The 21,449-nt window shown below is 32.3% G+C and overlaps 2 protein-coding genes across 2 annotated transcripts; one reads left to right on the forward strand and one right to left on the reverse strand.

The window, feature by feature from the left end:
• LOC134237377 (protocadherin Fat 4-like) lies at positions 1–16,000 on the forward strand. The gene is made up of 29 exons (XM_062719487.1): positions 1–193; positions 3,094–3,238; positions 3,589–4,183; positions 4,444–4,539; positions 4,851–6,010; positions 6,143–6,241; positions 6,345–6,458; positions 6,609–6,856; positions 7,195–7,602; positions 7,834–7,838; positions 8,120–8,213; positions 8,383–8,971; positions 9,245–9,422; positions 9,695–9,792; positions 9,935–10,072; positions 10,259–10,391; positions 10,499–10,591; positions 10,748–10,927; positions 11,121–11,281; positions 11,550–11,721; positions 11,864–12,090; positions 12,585–12,791; positions 12,973–13,093; positions 13,300–13,433; positions 13,569–13,690; positions 13,844–13,999; positions 14,262–14,409; positions 14,605–14,636; positions 15,589–16,000. Exons 3-29 carry the CDS (start codon positions 3,973–3,975, stop codon positions 15,749–15,751), a joined length of 5,487 nt encoding a protein of 1,828 aa, XP_062575471.1. The 5' UTR covers positions 1–193; positions 3,094–3,238; positions 3,589–3,972; the 3' UTR covers positions 15,752–16,000.
• Positions 16,001–16,529: 529 nt separating this feature from the next.
• Positions 16,530–21,449, reverse strand: LOC134237360 (uncharacterized). Its single transcript, XM_062719469.1, has 3 exons — positions 21,394–21,449; positions 18,633–18,753; positions 16,530–18,139 (listed from the first exon to the last, which is right to left on the reverse strand). Exons 2-3 carry the CDS (start codon positions 18,739–18,741, stop codon positions 17,331–17,333), a joined length of 918 nt encoding a protein of 305 aa, XP_062575453.1. The 5' UTR covers positions 18,742–18,753; positions 21,394–21,449; the 3' UTR covers positions 16,530–17,330.

Genomic DNA, 21,449 nt, shown 5'->3' on the forward strand with positions numbered 1-21,449 from the left:
AAAGGTCTGCCCAACCTTGCGTCTTTTGCCTAGTCTTTTTGTACCTGACAACTACGAAGTAATTTACAGGATAGGTTGTGTCGTAATATATTACTTGGAAGATCTATTTAGATGGCATGAATGTTCAAAAATTCATCTCTTGCTGGCCATTTGGCTTTTTCCAGTTTTTACATGGAAAGAGATCTCGTTTTCGGTAAGTTTTTTTTTTTTTTTTTTTTTTTTTTAACAAAAACTCATACTTTTGCAAAAAATATTCATATTCTGCAAATAATTACCCTTAATTAACAAGTTAAAGGTGTTTAACACTTTACATTTATAAAAAACAGGGACACAATCTAAAATTTCAAGTAAATGTTAGAAGGCATTAGAAAAATTCCAGTGTACTATATGGATACATGTACAGCTGAGAGTGTTTATCAAGAATAAAGGAATATCTTTATGTAAAGACTACCTGGTATTTCTACTGCGCATCATTCTTTATATTTCATTGCCCCTGAAATAATTTTTTCCATCTTTAATACAAAGCCTTTTTTTATATTAACAGAAAAACTTTTAAACATAAAGTACATGTCTGCATGTTTTTATTTTCGATGCACCTGGTATATCTTCATTAAAAAGAAATGCCCTGTAAGAAAACTTTCATATGTCTCGGGAAAAGTTATGTGCTATAGCGTATTTGAAATCTTGCTGGAAATCATATTTTAAAATTAGATATGAAATATTATTTCTATGTAACCTTTTGATAATCAATTGCTTTTTAAACATAAATATTACTTCTTTGAATAATGATCTAACAAGATAATAAATAGTATTTAGTCTTTTGGAATTTAAAAGCTTTATAAAATCATATCTAAGATTTTTCTCTGCAGTACAACATTCAAAGGATACCTTTTAAAGAATATAATTGGGCAGTACGCTCTTTCATTAAAAACCTGATTGATTATCATGCATTTACTGGTGTCTACAATGCATTTGGTGCTGAATAACTAAAGTCTTTTAAATTGAATTCTTCGAGGTTGAATTCTGAATAATGGAACACATGACATGTTTGTGAATAGGAAATCTGAGTTTCATGTAAATGTTCATGGTTACGACAATCATATAATTTATTTGCTCTTTAATTTTTTTTTTTGTGAGTTGGAAATTTATTATGTTTATTTTGTGAATTTTTGTTTAAATTCAAGAGAAATCAGAATAATTCTTTTTGCCTGAAGTATACGTTTATTTTTATGTTATATCATGCTCCAAAAATAGATATTATGAATTAAAGTAAAGATTGTATATCTTCAAGAAGACATACCATTTTTGGTTAAAAATGGTCATAATGTATGTACATGTATTATAAAACAGATTTATCCACAAAAATATTTGAAATTAAAAGTCCAGTTTTAAGATAAAATATGTTTTTTTCTATTCCACTTTTTTTTTTTTTTGTTTGTGCTGTATGTTGTTTAACGACTCTCTCGAGAATTTTTCACTCATATGCAGACGCCACCATTTGGCCGGTGGAGAGCTCCAAATTTTGTACTTTACGATTGTTGTATTGTTGCTAGATTTGTTGAACCATTGTGTTTGGGTAAGATTACAGCATCAGTGCTGTTTCCAAATAGGGTTCATACATTTATTTTATCCTTTAGAATATTATCCCTGTGGGTTTTATTACAAAACTCTCCTTTATTCAGGAATAATTAGCATAAAACATGTATAGGTATTTTATGAATCAGGTTGAAATATGATATGAAGGTTAGTTTTTCTTGAACGTTTTTTTTTTCTTGGTAATTTTATTCCGAGAAGCGCTTTTTAGAATATGAGTTAACATCTTGATTACAAGTATAAATGAATAGATAACGATAATGATAATGGTCTTTAAACCAGTTATGGAACGACTATAGTAAGATATATAATAAAATATCAATTACCGTGCACTGACAGATTTTTTTGTTCTATTTAAATCTATGTATTGTTTTAATTGTCGGTCATTTCTGCCTCATTAAAATTCTTGCTATCATGTTGTAAAGTTCTAATTGACAGGGTGGTGATCAATGCAAATTTAATGACAATTTAGCATGTTGTAAACTTTGCATTTACCACCACCATCTAGTAAATGACCATTTTATTTTACATATAATTACATCTCATTACAATATTACTATGAAATAAGATGAATCATGAAGTTGAAATTTATTGCGTCTTCAAAATTTATCCAACAATAATAGGGGTAACTTGAATCCACCAGCGATAATAGCTGAAACTGGATTTGTCTTGTTTTCTAAATTAATGTCATGAACAGAAGCCGAAATTTCTTTTTCTTATTTAAGTAATTTTGATATTTTCTCCATTTATATTTTGTGCAAGTTATAATTAATCATTTTTTTTTTCAAATATCTATTAATTTGAACTCTTCCAGTTGCCTGATCAATACATAAGACTGTATTTCGGGTGTGACCGGTTCGATAAGGACCGCTTTCTTCTTGTAGACACCTTATCCCACCACTGGAATTCCCAAAACTTTGCCCTGTTTTAAGTTTTACATTGTTTTAAAATTGTTGCTTTTTTTAGATTAATGAATGTTTAACACCGTCTTTAAATTATACATAAAAAGTCTTTTACAATGACAAAATTACAATCATCAATTTTAAAATTAATATAATAAATTTTTTTGGAAATTTCAAAGATCTGTGTAACCTATTAAGGATGTTGACAACAATGTGTTGTCTTGTAAACGTAATTCCGCAAGGACGCAACTTACAAGGTGGTTGTAAAATACACTTAAATATAAACTTCTTCTTACATGCATGTCCATATAAAATGTCTTTTGTTTGCATGGTTCTTTCAGTAATAACGATATAGAGCAGATCATTTAAATGTTCCTCTTTAAATATCAAGTTTCGTTTGAAAGTTGAATGTCAAAAGATTGTGGAGTGTAAGGTAGAAACTATAGGAGATAATGAAGAATGATATGAGGATAATTTGAATTATTTTCGGAGCTCTAAAAATACAGTATGCTATTATCTTTAGTCTAATCTCTTCTTGACTCGAGAATATAAAGATTCTAAATATATTGGCAGAACATGCTATTTCTTTCCTTTTCAGAGATATATGCATTGATATGTCTATCGTGCAATAGATAATGTATGCACAAATCAAAAGGCAAGGAGCACACGGCGGAATGTGACCGGTTGACAGAAGAATGTTTACTCTTCAATGACACGTGATCCCACCTGTGATGTTTTTGGAGGTTTGTGTTTGCTCTGCTCTGCGAAAATTTAATTGTATGTGGCAAACCTATAACACATGATCTCTCTAATATAGTTAAAGTAATAATAAATATAATCCAAAAGAAATTTAAAAAAAAACATCATAATTAAAAATTCGGGAATTATATATCTTACAGGAAAAAAAGTTCTTCAACTTTAATTTAGATGAAAAGTTTAAATTTGAATGCATTGGAGCTTTGATAAGGTATGACTAAAATAAAATTAATGCTAACAAAATGTATGATTTTTAAGAAAATCATCTACTCGCAGTTGCTGTAAAATGAAAATATGAAAACTAAAAATAATTTTATCTGATATTCACTGTTTTCAGACTACTCCCTGCCCTTCAAAAATGTATTTTTGCATGTATCTTGGTGGGTATTTCATACAGTCTTATGAGGTAAGCCTTTGAAAATGATAAATAGTAACAGAAGAAACAGTAAGTATACAAATGTCAAATAATACAAATGTCTGCAAAATGTGGTGTCTGCTTCCTTGTCCTTGTCTTGCTCATGTAAACGTTTAATTTAAATATTTAGTTTCAGGTTCCTTCAAATGTAAGTTTTCTGTTTGTGTCGTCTGCGTTTGTCTTGTGTCTATTTCGCTTCCTTGTCTGCTTTTTCCGTCTGTATGCTGAATGAATGGAGGAGTGAAAGGTTCATTTTAAACCATTTCTTTATTTCCAGGAATTGAAAACCAATAACATTTATTTTTCATGTATGAAAATTTTAATTTTCCAGCAACCACCCCGAATCCCTGCGTGGAGTACCGAGTGGGCCGGAATCTCTCGGAGGGATGTGGAAACCATAGTGACTCCGGGTACTGCGTCGATGATAACAGCGCATGCCTGCCTTCACCCGAAGGAACAGACTGGAAATGTATATGCATCAATGGCTTCTTCTCCTTTAACTCCTCCTGTGTTCCAGGTGCGTGATATATCCCATTAGATTTTTCTGGTCAAAGTCAACGATCTGTTAATTGTTATATTCAGCACTCAACACTAGATAATACATATGAACACTGTATGTATTGTCCCATATTGACATTATTTCTTCACGTAGTTGAAGTATTTATATTGGTTCATCTGAGTAACCTTGACTTTATGAAAATTGATATTTCTTTGGTATGTTGCTTCTAGAAAAATTTTATAGTTGATGTATATGACATGAAAATTTTAATATTTCAGTACCCGAGTCTTTATTTGATGATAAGAACATTTCTCTTGGAATATTTACAACAGACAGAGTCGTGTCTATCAGTAAAAGCAGTACCAAAGATTCAGGTATTTAAAATCATTTGTATGGATAGGAGCAGTAGAAAAAAGTTTGCATTATCCACTGCCAACTTTCTTGTAAAGATATCTCATAATTTTTTGCTACTACGTTATTATCATAAAGTATAGAAAAATGATGGATGGATGGATGAATTTCTAACAGAAAAAATTATATTTTTATCTCAGAAAAATATTTTTTTTGGAATAGGACTTGTATGTTTGCAAGTTATTCCTTAGTTAAAGACATTTGCTGGTATTAAAGATTTCTCACTTAATACTGGTAGTTGTTATTACTCATAATAATTCATACTCATTCGCAGAACACTACTTCAACTTTGGAGATGATGTACAAGCACTTGATACAAATAACGGCGATTGCACTCTTAAAACCCTGGAATCTGGATTCGGTTGCTTTTTGAATAATACAGGAATAATTGTGAAGATTGAAAAATTTCTAGAAGATAAATTGTATCACGTGATTGCCCACGTGACTGTTTTTATCGGACCAGAAAAAGCTAAAGTTGAGGATACCTTAGGGATATCATTTGATATTCAAACAATTAGAGAAAACCAGACAATAATTTTAGCTGATGGAATAATGAAAGACACTCTTGTTACCAAGGTAGATTTGGTGTCGTACGAAACGAGTCCATTTTTGTTTGGTGATGTAAGTTACTTTCATATGGATTCAAATGGAATTGTGAAAACGAATTGGACAATATCATTGGACGACCACGATCCAAAACTCATTTCTAAACTATTTATTACATATGCTTACACAGATCTTTTTATAGGAATCGTTGTGTACAAAAAGGAGTATAAAATGGACATAAACGAGAATACTAATGAAACTGTGATTTGCATAACTGCACCGAATGTTGACAGTACAATTCTACAGCCGCATGACTTTGTTGCTTTACAATCTAATGGTTCAGTGGTGGTTCAGAAACCTTTTGATTATGAAACGATCAAAGAATACAAATTTTCTGTGTTTAGCCAATACAATGGTCAAAATTTTACAACCGATGTAACATTAAACATCGTTGATCAGAATGACGTAATGCCTTCATTCACGTCAACTACATATAATTTTAAAGCAATACAGTCGGATTTCAGTACCGTGGTGGGTGTAGTTTCAGCCTCAGACCCAGACACAGTGGGAAGCCTCGAATACAACATAACAGGAGATTCGAGATTTTCCATCAGCCCTTCTGGTGTGATATCCTTGACAAACGCACAGAGGAATGGTAACGCTACAATTACCGTGTCAGACGGAAAGCTACATAATCAAGCATCTGTTAACGTTGAAGTCATTCCTGTTGTTACCAACGACACACACTCACAGTTCAATTTTACTTGTGAGGTCTTAGAAAACCAATCCACAGGAACCTTTGTTTGTAATATAAGTATCAGTGGGTACACTGATTACATATTCGACTTGCCAGATGCACAGAATTTCTTCAACCTCAATGCAGAAAACGTAAGAATATCTGACAAATGTAATTTTACAAGTAAATTTGCAGATGGTTTTTTGCAAATAATTTCTAGCAATCAAAATTTTTTCAAAGGGTTAAAAAGGAGAAGCTATTAATATCATCCATTGCACTTGCAGGGCCAAATTTCAACAAACGCTAAAATCGACAGAGAAACAAAGCCTTCATATAACTATTCTGTCTTTGCCAAAGAAGAAAAGCGGTCATGCAAATTTGCTGTAAGTAACAGGATATGTATATAAGTATTTCATATATGTACAATGTAATTATTCATTGTGTTAGAATTCAATAATTCAACATATTTTTATTTCAAATTTTCAGAGCATCCAGGTTCAGATTTTGGTGAAAGATGAAAATGATAACCCACCATTATTTGAAAGAGCAACGTACGTCGGAACAATAAAAGAACATTCAGCAAACGGTACAATAATACAGGTGAGCCTTAAACTTTTACATATAATGCATATTTTCTAAAGTTTACCGTGTGTAATTGATATTGTATTTCAATTATAAATTGATAACATTCTTGCACATGCATGTTTGCATGAACAACACCTTTACATGTTTTTGACCTTTGAACTTTAGCTGGATCATCCTATCAGTGCCACGGACAGAGACGTGAATTCGGTGTTCACATACAATATATCTGGAGATGCCTTTGATATCGATGCTAGTACTGGAGAAATTTCCTCATTGAAAGTTTTAGACAGGGAAGGAAAAGAATATTACGACCTTATCCTAGGAGTGTTTGATGGAGTACATGCTACTACTTCAAGTGTTCGAATTTCAGTAGCTGATATAAACGACAATCCACCAATACTTCCAAGTACCACGTAAAACAAAATTGTCTATTAAGGTTTTTAAGAACATTATACTATATAAAAAATTTTCTAGGTAATTTTTTTTTTTGGAAAAAGGTTAACATTAATGACAATTGAATTTGACTTAAAGTTATAAAGTATTTTGTGTTCGGCTATAAATAATCATTTACAAAATCATTAAAAAAATATTGTTGGGTCAACTTAGGGTCGGTTGGGAAAACTTTTCTGTTCGATTTATGAAATATTTTTTGTTCACAAAGATCATTTAACCAAACTGAGAGTCTTTTCTATAGGTTAAAATATATAGGTTTCTTTCATTTATCAAATTACATATATTTTTCTCTTGATAGGTTCTCCATTCCAGAGAATGCTTCGGTAGACTCAAACATAGGACAACTTCATGCAACTGATAATGATAAAAATATAAATGCAGAACTTTTTTATAGATGTGCTTCGGAGTATTTCAAGATTAATTCAACTGGTATGCTGAAAGTGGGTCGTGAACTTGATAGAGAGACAATAAATCACCATGTATTTAACTGTGCTGTCTGTGACAATGGAAAACCTTCGCCACTTTGTGCAACATCAGAGATCCAAGTGAATATATCAGATATCAACGAAGAACCTAGGAAGAAAAACGATGGAAAGGTATTCAGTGTACCAGAAACGTCTAATTGTTTAAGTGTTTGGAACATGGCGTCCTTCTTCGAGGATGATGATCTAGGCAGCAATAGTGAATTAGAATTTAGGATTTTGAGGTAAAAAAAAATATATTAAATTTTAAAATAAAAAAAAAAATTATTAAAATTTTAAATTTTTCTAGGGATTTTGATAATTTTTTTAATTAATTTTTTCTGTTATATTTATTGTTTTAAAAATTCACAAATTATTCAAACTTTACAGTCTTTGGGAATTTTTGGAAAATCGCCAAATTATTACAAAAATTGTTTCCCCTCCATTTAATTCTTTTTCATTCAAGTAAATGAAAGTAAATGTAAGCCACCAAATTGTGATATATTTTCCATCTCGATGGTCAAACGCCAAATACCTCTAAAATTGCCATATTGTAAAAATCCAAGTTTGTGACGTATGAAACCGCAATAAGTAAAATCACATTTTCATATCAGTAGGAGTTACAAATAATGTTAATTTTGTATTAAAATTAAAATAAAATTCATGAAATTAAAAAGCTGCGCAAAGTGATGCGCACTCGAATTAGACTCGGCCTCGTTAAGAGAAAAGCATTTCTCCTCCATCTAATTCTTTCTTTTTAAGCCACAAACAATACAATTTATGTATTGGTTGAAGATGTGAACGATAATACACCAATTCCAAGCGAAGATAAGGATTTCGAAATTATCTTTTACAGGTAAGACATCCTAAGGTTACTGTTGCACAGAAATTCTTTTGGTTTGTTATTGTAATGTTAGGATTTCAAACCTCTTTTTAAAAAAAAATCATTTAATTAATGTGATTAGTAGTTAATATTTCTGTTCAGGATTTGGAACTTTTAATTTCTAAAATATCTATTTCAATAGTGGAGAATGTAAATCTGGCGGATGTTCCAAGCTGGTGGCGCTTATAACGGCTAGTGACGCTGACACTGGTATAAATGCTGAATTGCTTTTTCAAGAGTTTGGTGGTAGTGCAGCATCATTTCTCGAGGTGGAGAGAGATACGGGATTAGTTTCAGCAATATCTCAACCAAGTGGCAACGGAGTCTATCAGTACACAGTTATCATCTCTGACAAAGGAACCCCGCCACTTAATGCTACGACCACTATTTCACTAAATGTGACTATTTTAAAGGATACCGGATCAGATATCATCCCGATTTTCCCGACTGATAAACTTGTCTTTAACTGGACGGAAAACGTTGAGTTTTCAGCGCCTTTCATATATCTGAAGAACTTTACTACTGATGAAACACCATCAAGTGTCACCTTTCATACACCAAACTATATCCATGCTGATTTTTATCTTGATGATAACAACACGGAGCTTTTTGTTAATACAACAGCTCTTCAGATCAAGCAAGGAAATTCTTCGTTTTTTGACAGAGAAAAACGAGCACTATTCCGCTTTATAGTTCAAGCCAAACTGTCACAATATAGCATGCTGGCTGAAGTAAGTAAAATCTTCCTTCTGAAATTATTTTAATTTCTTTGAATTGCTAGCCAAGTACTATTTCAAATTTTATCTTACAATTTTTTTATTATTTTGCTGCATTGTCTCAAAATGGCAAAGCCGACTTTAAAACTGCATTAATGCCAGCTTACTGTTTACTTTTCAATAATATAAAGTTATCTGTTTTCTGAATCACTTTTTTTATATATCTCTCAAAATTCATATTGCAAAAATTTTCACTAGCTCATCCATCATTAATAATTTTTTTTGTAGTTAATTATTAATATCCTTGATGTGAATGACAATCCTCCAGAATTTATCAGTAAAACACCTCGAGTGGTTCTCATCAGAGAGGACGCCATAAATGGCACCGGGCTAGATGTCAGTTTGGAGGCGACTGATATAGATGAAGGAGAGAATGCGGTTATAGCTTACAGGATATCACAAGAAGGTGGAACTTTTTGATACCAAAAGTCGTGTATCTTCAAATGATTTTTTTTACCCAATCTTGCATTATATTACCAAAGAAGATTATTTTCAGTTAATTGTTATCTCTTTTGTTGTTTTTAACAAAAATAATAGTATTTTCGGAAAAAAACATTGGTACCTTTTTGAAAAAAATTTAAAAAGAATAAAAAATATATTTGGTCATTGCAAGATGAAATAATACCATGAATAGTACGTAACGACATTTAATTCTAAAAATGGTACTCTTCATTGCAGAATGTGGCGGTGTATTCCAGTTAAGGAATACTAAAGATATCTACCTCAACGGGGAACTTGATTATGAAACGATACCAGTCTGTTCTTTGACCATTAAGGTAATATTTTACTCTAACTTATATATTTAGTATTTTAAAAAATATATTGTTTAATACTTGAGCTGATAATGCTTTCTTTTAGCTTTAATTTTTGATATGTTTTCACATTATACGACTGATCTTTATCTATATATATTTAAAGGTGTATAACCCAAACAAAGAAGAGATGAATTCTGTCACCAAAGTCAGCATTGAAATTGAAGATGTCAATGATAATGCACCAATTTTCAACGCGTCTATTTATCATATAGCTTTGAACGAAACTAGAACGGAAGACCTGGTACTTTTCTAAAGTCACATTGCTGGTTTTTTTTTTTTTTACCAGGAAACAATTCTTATTTTTTATTGTTATTTCTGATAGTAATTAGGGCTTAAAATTATATAAAGGTTATTTAAATATTTGCAATTTTATTTCTTAAACTACTTGTTTTTATGATAATTCTTCACTGTACAAATTCCTTTCTAGAACAAAAAGAAAACGATCACTGTACCTCAGTTTTCTGTCGTTGATGAAGATTCCAGACAATATGGTACTAAGGGTTTACGGTTATCAATTGAAGAACCCTCTATGTGTCCAGTTTTAGTAGAGAAAGACAGGGGTAAGATTTATTTTCCATCCATAATTATTTATCATCAGTAAATTATATTGAGATTTGTTATAGTAAGTTGTTACCAAACAATTGACTGACTAGCATTTGTTTTAAAGCTGATGACTTTACGCTGACGGTTAACCCAGGCATGGAGCTGGATTATGAAAAGAAGAAAAATTACAACTGTACATTGATAGCAAGAGATGGAGGTACGCCAAAAAGGCTGTTGTATAGGCCGAGATCATGAATTTCAATTGATGCATTATAATATATATTTTATTGTTTAAAATTCTTAAAAACAAGTTCACTTCCTTTGAACATAACTAAAATAGCGTTAATTTTCTTTCTTCGAACTGGTGAAATAGGAGGAAAATCCTCAACTGCTCTTTTGGTGATTGAACTTCTGGATGTCAATGACAACGCACCAGAATCCGATGACGTCATTCAGATAGAAATCCTTCGTTCAATCAATATCAGCCATGTTATTGTTGACTTCATAAACGCCACTGACAAGGATAGCGGCAATAACGCTTTAATTGAATTCGGTAGGTAAATCTATACTGTATTTTACACATCGTTTTCTGAATGTACTAGTATTTTATGTCCAAAAATACTGAATAAATCGAGATTGCATGAAGCACTACATTTCAAATATAAATTTCTCATATCAAAACTTAAAAAAATCTTTTTAAAAATTGTAAATTCAAGCACTGATCCCATATTTCTAATATTTTCAAGCTTTTGCCGACACAAGTGGTGCTTATAGCTTCTTTGCGATCAATTCCTCAAGTGGAGAAATCTCCATTGCAAAGAACTTGTCCAAGCTTCAAGTGGATTCTGCTGAGCTATACGTCATAGTCAGTGACAAAGGGAACCCGCCATTGTCAACCAATGTCACGGTTAGTTTAAATTTTTTATTTCGAAGATTGTATAGTCTTTTGCTCAAAATAATTTCATAAAAAAATCAAATGTGTTAGATTTAAATATCTTGTAAGCACCGATTAGTGTTCGAACATGTTTTAATTTAAACATTTACAATTACTTTTTAATATTACTATTGATCTACTTTGAAATTATCATACTTTTGATTTTTAAAGCAATCTACATTTATACCTAGATTTCCGTTTCAACCAGTATACAAAATAAACTTTTAAAACTCAATTTTAGGTAAAAATAACCATAATAGATGAAAATAGACGCCCATTTTTCAACCAGTCCGTTTATCAGGTAGAAGTGGAAGAAAACACAATATTAACAGGGTTGCTAACAACAGTGACAGCAGAGGATTGGGAAAAGAATGAAACGAAAATATGCAACTGTACTTACAGTTTCCAGCATGGTAGGAATTTTCTCGACTCTGCTTCATGAAATATCAGTATTTTAGAATTATGGACTAAAGTTATGCTATCTGAAATTCTAAAATCCGTAGTAGTATTTGAATGAGAATTCAACAAGTTCTTTTATAAATTCATCTGTTGCAGATGACGATTCATCTTTTTACACCATTAAACAAAGATCAGGTGAGATATATGTAACCTCCCAGAATCTTCGATACGACAGGGAGGTTAGACCGGTGGTCAGTCTGACCGTGGTAGCTGAGGACGAGGGAGGGAAACAAACTAGGGCAGAGGTCCGCATTAAAGTCCTGGACCAGAATGACAACGATCCCAAATTTGTGGAAGATTATTATCAATTTGAAATATACCAGGTAAACCTATATCTATTTACCTCTGATAGCTCATCATATGTCTGATAGGAAAGATGAAATGGCAGGATTTTATTGTTTAGGTGCCATTCAATACCGGTGTTTTAAAAGGATAAGCTTGTATTTTATTATTTTGGCAGAATAAAGCGATAGGATTTTAACAGGGGCGAAGCTCCTATTTACACGATTGTGTACATCCTGAATTAGATCAATGAAATGTGAAAATAACAAACAGAAATCAAGCTCAAAATCAAGATTCTAGAAGCGATATTAAAAATAAAACATTCTTAAAATATCAAATCTTGACTTGCAAGACAATACTTTACCTTATTTGTTGTTTTCTGAGAGATCCTTTATAGGCCCTGTGTGCATGAAAACTAAAATGTACTTTTGATATCACTCTGCCTTTTTTATATAAAGATTATAAACACATTACAAGATAAGTGTTAAGTATTGAATAATATGTTAAAATAGGAACGCTTTCGTTTTGATTGTAGGAAGCCTTTGAAGGAACATATATAGGCAAGGTCTTGGCTGTGGACAAAGACGAAGGGGACAACGCACTTACTATGTACAGAATCACTAATGAATCCAGTATAGGAAGCAATTACAATGATAGCGTGATTGTTATAAACGAAACAACAGGAGAGTTGTTCAGCAATGGGTCTCTGAATATTGGATCCGTCAAAGACTTTGAAGAAATAGTAAGTAAAAGCAAGAATTCTGAATTAATTGCTACTTTAATTTGGTAGAGAAAAAAATCCTTTAAATTTTTGCCAGATTAAATTTTTGTATGACAAAACATTTCTCGTAAATTTATATTTTTATTTTATAACTGATGTGTGGTTTACATTGTTATGTAGCGTGCATTCTTTTTCCCTATAGGTAACAGTTGAAGCCTTCGATAAGAATGACTCTCTACGCACCGACAGAGTTCGAGTCTCCGTCACCATTAAATATAACGATACTAACCAGAATCCTCCGGTTTTTAATCTCTCAGACGATGGTATGTCAGTTTCATTTTGTTGCAGTAACATTTCATGGAATCGTCTACTAGTAGATAAGTACTGGATGCTACTAACACATTTGCATAATCGTAATGTCAGCCATCAATTTCTTATAAGTTATAACGTTTTAATAAAACGAGGAAATTTTTTTTACAACAATTACTTCAAATCCATTGTGTATAATTTATTTCGTTTAATGATTCAGCGCGCTCCAAACCTATAAATATTCCTTTGACAACAATGACGGAGGGATCACATATCTTCCAACTGACTGCAATTGACGTAGATTCTGGAAAAGATGGTCAAGTTGTCTATAGCATATTGGACGGAAATGCCTTTGTAAGAAATTAAGTTATTTAAATTAAAGTGAAGATCAAGGACATTTTAAATCAGTTTTTCACTTAAAACAACATTTCTTTATAAAAGTATGTGTATTCGCTTTTATTCAACACATATTTTTTGTTTGTTTTATAGAACATGTTCCATATAAACAGCACAGGGGCAATTTCACTCAGAAAAAAGGTGACGTTCGTTGGTGATCAAACAATAAACCTGACTGTTCAGGCCAAAGACCAAGGCGTCAATGCAAAATCAGGGTACTAGTATTTACTCTATGTTATTTTGTGTTAATTAAACTATAAAACTAGTAAGAGTTTATAAAGTTGATGCCTTGTAATAAATTTCTTAAATATCTTACTTGAATTTTAAATAAAAAGACTTTTTGTTACAAGAAAGTCCCTTTTTTGTAGCATTGTAAGCCTACCTTTGACACTAAGAGGCGAGCCTGAGTGTGGGCTTTCTACGACTGGTGCCAGTGCGGCAGAAAAACAGTTCCAGACCTACACATGGTCGCTACTGGGTGTCACGTGTCTTCTTATTCTAACTACTGGCATTGCTATTTGTGGGTATGTCATCATGGTTTTATGTGCAATACTCCTACAATTTCTTTTTCTTGTCTAATGGGTTGAGTACATTGTAGATTGCAATATCAAATACGGAATTGCAAATCCAATGTTTGACAATAATGCAGGGCAATACAGATAACATAATCCTGGTTTAATTAAAGCTGTCTGTATTTAACAATGATAGTACAGAATAAATCCGTAATGGTTCAAATACTAACGTAAATGCAAATGTAGTCACACATTACCACCAATCTTCATTTAGATGGTGTCGTTCCCGCCTAAATGCCAAGAAAGCTTCAGATATTCATGACGACAGCAGTGAACAGGCCAGAATGTTTGGTCTAAAGTTAAATCCTAGTTATGGCGCGGGGCTACCACAACTAGGTAAATTCCTGGATTCAACGAACGACGTAAGTATCGGTATAATTTATATGACAAATGTGGATTGTTTCTACGCAAAATCTTGAAATGGAAATACTATACGCTTGGATCTCTTTTGTAAGCAAGTACAGTCCAACTTAATGAGTTGTAGCGTTCTGTACCTGTTTTAATCTGCGGGTATTTTTGCTATATTTTCTTTATATTGTCGTGTTTTATATCTTTAGAATCAGAGACGACGGTACAACTATAGAATAGGGTACGTATTAAGGACAACCTTTAATTGTTTTTATCGAAAAATCATGGAAAATCAAATATATATTAAAATAATAAAACTATATATCCCTGTGACCTTGAAATAAAAGATACTAGCACCATACAGTCTGATACATCTGTTTCGTATTTCGATATTTTACCAGAAAATGCGTTAATGGTAACCTAACAACAAAGTTTTATACATGAATGTGATTTATCTACCCTCTTACCTACATGTATGCAGCATTGTCTTCTCATCACCTGCATTCGGGGTTTCAATACGCAAGAGCATGCTCTAAGTACAGTATACGAACAATTTCTAAAACGAAAAAAAAATTATTAACAAACAAGTTAACGAAACAAGAACATCAACAATCTTCTTTACAATCATCACTGCGTACGTTTTTGAAAGGGTTAGGTGCCATAGAGAAGTAAGCTCCCCTGTCGTGTGCCCCTTGTCATGATGGAAAAAATTTGGGAAAATCGGTACACAATTCAGTGTGAAGATCGATCAATAGCCTTATAATTTGAATGTGGAGACCGGTCCTTCGGATGGGACCATATTAACCGATTTCCCGTGTCGCTGTAGGTGTTGACTCTTAAAACCTTTACTGTTCGATGGCCCCGAATGCCGTTTTTGCATGTACTATGATGTAGGTATATATTTTGCAGCCCACCAGCAGCAAGTGGTGTCTGTGTAAGAGTGAAAATTTCTCAAGAGGGACGTTAAACAAAAAATATCATCGGCCTTTTTAAATTTTTACAAAAATCTTAGTACACCAAAAGAAATCTTTATATTATCTAAACCTTAATTTTTACAGTAGATTAATAAATCCATATTCAATGTTAATAAGTTTTTGTGTTTACGAGGGTTTTTTTTCACCTTACATTTACTTCAAAGAGTTTAGAAGATTGAATAATACACCCATGAAACGTCAAAAACTTATATTTTACAGTAGCGTGGGTTTTGAAAGCAGCACCGATGAGCCCGAGGAGTTTGACAGAAGGAGGAGTTTTAGACCTTCCATGTTTGACCCAACACCCTCTCAGGCCCCTCCCCCACTACCCAAACCTAGAAATTCAGGGGCTCCATTCATTCCTAAGCCAGATTATGAATGAAATTACTAATTTTATTTAGTGGACCATTTTTTTTCTCTTTTCAAAGACTTATTTTCAATTCATATTTTGTCATTGTATGAATGATTTGTTTGCAACAGTTGTTTGTTGTTGCTATATGTGAGCATGATAGTGTATACGTTTACGGGTATCAAATTGTTATATTTTCATGACCACCAGCATTGCTAGTATGCTTATCAATAATTGTACACTGGTTAGTTTTTAAATTCAAATTAAAACACTTGAATGTCATTTTGTGTTATCATTTATTTACCTAAATATAATGTGACCTAGTCATATATAGACAAATAAATTGAACATTATGGAAATATATGAATATAAATTTGAATGTTTTCTGTTCTTATGTGATTTGAAACAGATGTGGTACAGATGTAATCACAACTACATGTAAATAAGTAACACATACACAAGTGTATAACAGGGAGAACTCGTTCAAAAGAATGATTTTCACAGAAAAAAAAAATAGTATATACATATATACAATTTAATGCAAAAGATGTAACTAGATTGAGGTCTTACACTGTCAAAATATATACTAAAGTAGGACATACTGTAAAAAAGGTATATATTTATGTACAAATCCTCAGTTAGCTTTTGATGTTAGACAATAATCATATCACAAATTTAAAAAAAATGCTTTTTACAAACAATGACAAAATGAGGTAGTGAAAATATAAACATGATAACTACTCCAGATCTTAAGTTACATGAAAAACTAAAAAAAAAGATTTTTGTTCCTGGGGGGTTTTGCTGTTAAAGACAGAGTAATCTTACAAATCAGTTCCAATGAATTTGTAAGCTTTCCTAGTATTCATAGTTCATGTAACCTGACAAGACGTACATGATTTGATTTGGTGTAGTTATAGCACCATTTTTGACTTTGAAAATAAATAAATGTTTTCAAAAAAACAAGTATAATTGTGTATTGCATAATGCTGGTACCCTTGGCATGTTGAAGAAAAAATATTTATAAAATTTAAATTTCTCCATCAAAGTATAAATATATTCTTCAAACATTACAGAACATTATTATAACAAAAAATAAGGCACATTTTAAAAAATATGTAACAAAAACATAGGAAGTCTCGTTTAATTTGGCACTGATAAAAATTTTAATATATTTATTTCTATCAAACCAAAAAATTTATGACACCCATACCTATCTCTTCATTAAAAAGAAAGTCACATTTTCAAATTTTCCTAGTTTTCTATGAAGAATTATGAACCTTGATCAAATTACTTTTTTGCAAGCAAAAAGTCACTGAAAGTGTGTGAATTTTTTGTTCAATGTTTGTTGATGGACACGTGTATATTTACAAATCCATTTTCAGCATAAAATGATATGATTCAGTATCTTAATCACATATAAAACATGAAAATTTACATAAAGTTATGAATAATGTTTTGATAGAAAACTATACTTGGAATTTCTACTGAATCAAAAGGCACTGTCTTGGATAACAAATAGTTGTTGGATTGCAACTCTAAATTGAATGAAATTAAACTGAACTTAAAACTGAACAAACATTATGACTTGAAGTGTTGTGCTTTTTTTCACAACTTAAATAGTGGGTTCATATTCCACATTTGGATTTATTGGTGTTCTAATGTGTCTGTAAATCAAGATAAGCAACTTTAGCAGCAACAAAAGGCTTGCAACACTCTCCATGACAACCAAAAAGATGGAGTTTGTCTCCATGGTGTCTATGTTGTAATTTTTGGAGATAGAACCAGCCAATGCCACCACAAAGACCATGTTTGGTGTGAAAGTGTACCTTGTGTATTTATCAAATACAAAATTATCTAGGACAAACCAGAGCAAGATAACAAATGACAGAACACCCAGAATTATGGTGCAGGCCAAGGCATTATCTACACCCCCTTTATAGATCATCACCATGGCAACATTCAAAAGTGTTGCCACAGTGGTCCAAGTAGCATATATAGCCAGCCCATTCTGAACCAGAAATCTGATCAACCAGATGTCCTTGGTGGCAAATTGTTTGGTAAGAAGGCCAAGGTTACGATACAGCCTTGTGAAAGAGAAATACAAGCAGACATACAATGTAAGGGGTGTCAAGGCAATGACCACTAAGGAGGCGATAATCTCTTGTCTGTCCCACACAAACAGCCAGGCAACATTACTGAGGTTGTTGAAGATGTACACTACGTAGATCACCGGAGGCATGACGGGGAGTGTGTAGATGTAGTTACCCTGCGAAGTCTTACGACAAATTGTAGATAAGGCATACACCAGCCATAGAGCTTGCCAGGTATATATAACGCCCCAGATGCTGAATGTCCACCCAGCTGGTGTTATCTGGAGGTTGAAGACATCTGAGATATCTCCAGTGCTGTTTTTGAATATGCCTGGAAAATGGAAAAGAAAATAAAGGTTATTTGGCACTTGCATGTTATTGCATTACTGGTACCTTGCAAAAAAGTAATTTAGGGGCTAAACTTTATATTTACTTATAAGTTATGTAAAATATACAAGTAATTTTAAAAGAAAATTATTTTAATGAATATTATGCTGCATCTTGGATGAAAATCACTGAATACTGTAAATCATCATTTATTTAAAATGTATCACTTCATTATTTAGTTTAAATTCCATGAGAGACTGTAAATTAAAGTGACTTAAGAAAATTTCTTCATAAATAATTAATTTTACTTTTTAAAAGCCACATTTATGCAAGTGAAACAAAGTTGCAAAGTTAATTTTCCGGATATTTCTCAGAAGGAAATTAAAGTTAATTAACAGTCTTACCTTTATATTTATTTTAGAATCTATTGGCTAATATTTTTAATAACCTGTAATAGTGATACAATGCCCTTAATAAAGGATGCTATTAAAGCTTACCTAGCTTTTGTCCTTCACCACCAGCCAGGGCATTGAATGTGACCATCACAATCCACACAAAGCATGTCAGCAGGATCAGAAATATCCAGCCCTTCCTGTGTTCACCCATATTTGATCTGTACTGGTGAAAAATAATAATAATGTAAGTATACAACTGTAGCAGAAAATGTATAAAATCTAAGAGGCAACAGCTTTCTTTTATACATGTATACCATTTACATGACTACATGTTTGTGAAATCTGGATAGACATCTTTTAACAAAACTGAAGCAAACTTAAGCACAGCAGAGCTAAATGTATTTTAAAATATTAATAAATGGACTCAAATTCATCTATGGTTGACAGTGTCACAATGATTTGAATACTGCCAGACTGACTTCTCAAAAGTAAAGAGGTTTTGTGTTGCTTCCTTGGCGTTTCAAGGTCTAATGACTTATGATTGACATGAATGTATATGTTGGAGACAGTAACTTGCTGTTCTGCCTTTCGTTGCTCCTGATTAGCTTACATATACAGTTGTACATGCTGTTAACTTGATATATAGTATATAGGTTGGTCGAGTGATCCTCAAAATGACAGAGACAGTAAGAATGACTGCAATCAGCATCTAAAGGTATCAATCATAAAAATGTTTCATGCTGTGAAGTAACAAAAGATTTGTTTGCTTATTGTGTGTATTCACAGGGCTCTCACATCAATTGAAGGACTAGAACCCTGGTCATAAAAAGCAACCTTTTATGGAATTATGGGAAATTCTTCAATAGACATCATACATTAAAATCTATAGGCCTACATGTATGTACTGGACCAGGGTACTTCTGGTGTTTGTTAAATTAACTAATCTTTTTTTTCTATTTTGCTACATACATTATTGTATTAAAGGAATATTAATAAAATGTTTAGTGAATGCATATCTTACTACAATGTAAAATGTTCAGTAATTTTAGTGTTTTATATCAGACTGGATATTAGATTTATCATACAGTACGCTAACTGAGTTGATGCATGACAGCCAGGGTCCCCTTTCAATTCCCACTGTCCAGCTTTACTTCTTTCTTGTCACAGTTTGGATGAATGAGATGTCGTAATTACATGTGTATGACAGTGAAGGAAAAGATTTTATCTGCTCACCATGATCACCAGTGGTAGCTAGATCATGAGAAGATGGGCTTTCAGTGGCGGATCCAGAAGTTCATCGAAAGGGCCGAAGGGGGAGGGTGGTAGGTGGGGGTTCGGGAAAATTTTGTTTTAAATGGTTCTAAATAGTGCATTTCCCAGCATTTTGGGGGGTACTTTTTGTAGCTTTTTTAAAGACCGATCATCACAAATTTTTAATAAAATGTTTTCAATTTAATTTAACTTTAACACAAGACTTAAGACTTTGCTTTAAAAAAATATTAAATCTGACAATTTTAGGAATGCAAGCAGTTGACTTCAAGTTGTCGTAGTTTACTTTAAATGCACCTACAATTAATTTAGCCCTATGTCAAGCTGACTTAATTCCAAGATACAACTAATATACCAAATTTTTAAACACTAAAAAAATTAAAAATTGAATTCTTTTCAGAATCCCTAACTTGTGCTTTTCAACTTACTTGAGTATATACTGTCAATATGATTTGGAATATAAACACATGTGTACAATTAATGAAATTTCAAACTGTCTTAATTGAAGAAAAAATCTACATAAACTGGAGAATCTGTCAAAACTAGAGGGGTTTGCTAAGCCAACCTGGTTTTGTAAAAAAAAGAATATTACTGAGCAGCACCGTAACTTTGCAGTTTTCTGTTGTTGGTACCTGATTACATTGTGACTTCACTAGATGCACGGATTACCCAATCTCTGAGGCACCCTCTCTGTTGATTACCTGTGTGTTGTGTGCGTTCAAGCGGAAAGTGATTTCCTGTTACGGATGTATATTTCACAGTTGTACAAACAAAGGGTTTATGTTTATTAGAGTCTTATCAATCATTCAATGCAACAAAATGATAAGATGACACTTGTAAAAAAAAAATCAATGACCTGAATCCGCCCTTGGCTTTCTATATTATCACATTCACAGAAGAATTTTAAAAGTTAAAGGAAACAATAATTAAGTCAATGTCTTATATCCTGAAGACTTCAAGGGGCTTGGGAATCTATTTGTAGTTAAGTGATTTACCTGTTGGGTAAATAAAACGTCCACCCCCGAATTTGTATCTACGATACAGAACCCGTCTCCTTCTCTAAATAATACAAAGAAGGCCTGGTAAGACTAGTATATATAAGAGGAATGACCTAATTTTATTACTTTGTTTACATGAACAAATATGTGACTCACGTGCAGAATCACGTGTAAATATAGAATCAAATGCATTGGAATTAGTCAACTTCTAGGTTGTAAATGATAAAGGATATGAAAGCATCCTATAAGCATCATTTCCTGTAGATATTATTACAAATTCTAGATTTATCATAGTATGAAAAATTAAAGTTAGTTTGTCGACCATTTTTTCCAATAATTGCCGCACTACATGTATTTCTTATGTGGGCTAAAAAGGCTTAGGCTTACTGGTCAGCTTTATTTATATAGGCGCAATTTACAAACGTTTATTACAGTGATTATATGAGAAGAGCCTTGGATAGGATAGACCTACCCAGACAACAAAGTTAAAGCTATATTTGATACATGTACTCTGCTCATTTTTATAAAAAACGTTTACGTTATACAACAAATTTCCATTTTTTCTGTAAAATCTCTTCACAGAAATATATACTCACGCTATTGTTCAGTCAATCTTTATGTCTTCTAGTCAAAGTTTTGGTTACGCAACTGA

This window comes from Saccostrea cucullata, unplaced genomic scaffold (assembly GCF_032062105.1).
Source record: "Saccostrea cucullata isolate Sc308-1 unplaced genomic scaffold, CSIRO_AGI_Scuc_v1 ctg235, whole genome shotgun sequence".
In the NCBI taxonomy this organism is placed as follows: domain Eukaryota; kingdom Metazoa; phylum Mollusca; class Bivalvia; order Ostreida; family Ostreidae; genus Saccostrea; species Saccostrea cuccullata.

Bases quoted from the DNA above. Each gene is read 5' to 3' on its own strand.
- LOC134237377 (XM_062719487.1), top strand. From the start codon at position 3,973: ATGTATGAAAATTTTAATTTTCCAGCAACCACCCCGAATCCCTGCGTG. The intron at 4,540-4,850 runs GTATTTAAAATC...ACTCATTCGCAG, and splicing joins AAGCAGTACCAAAGATTCAG to AACACTACTTCAACTTTGGA. The intron at 8,214-8,382 runs GTAAGACATCCT...CTATTTCAATAG, and splicing joins TTCGAAATTATCTTTTACAG to TGGAGAATGTAAATCTGGCG.
- LOC134237360 (XM_062719469.1), bottom strand. From the start codon at position 18,741: ATGGGTGAACACAGGAAGGGCTGGATATTTCTGATCCTGCTGACATGC. The intron at 18,140-18,632 runs GTAAGCTTTAAT...TCCATTTTCCAG, and splicing joins TGGTGAAGGACAAAAGCTAG to GCATATTCAAAAACAGCACT.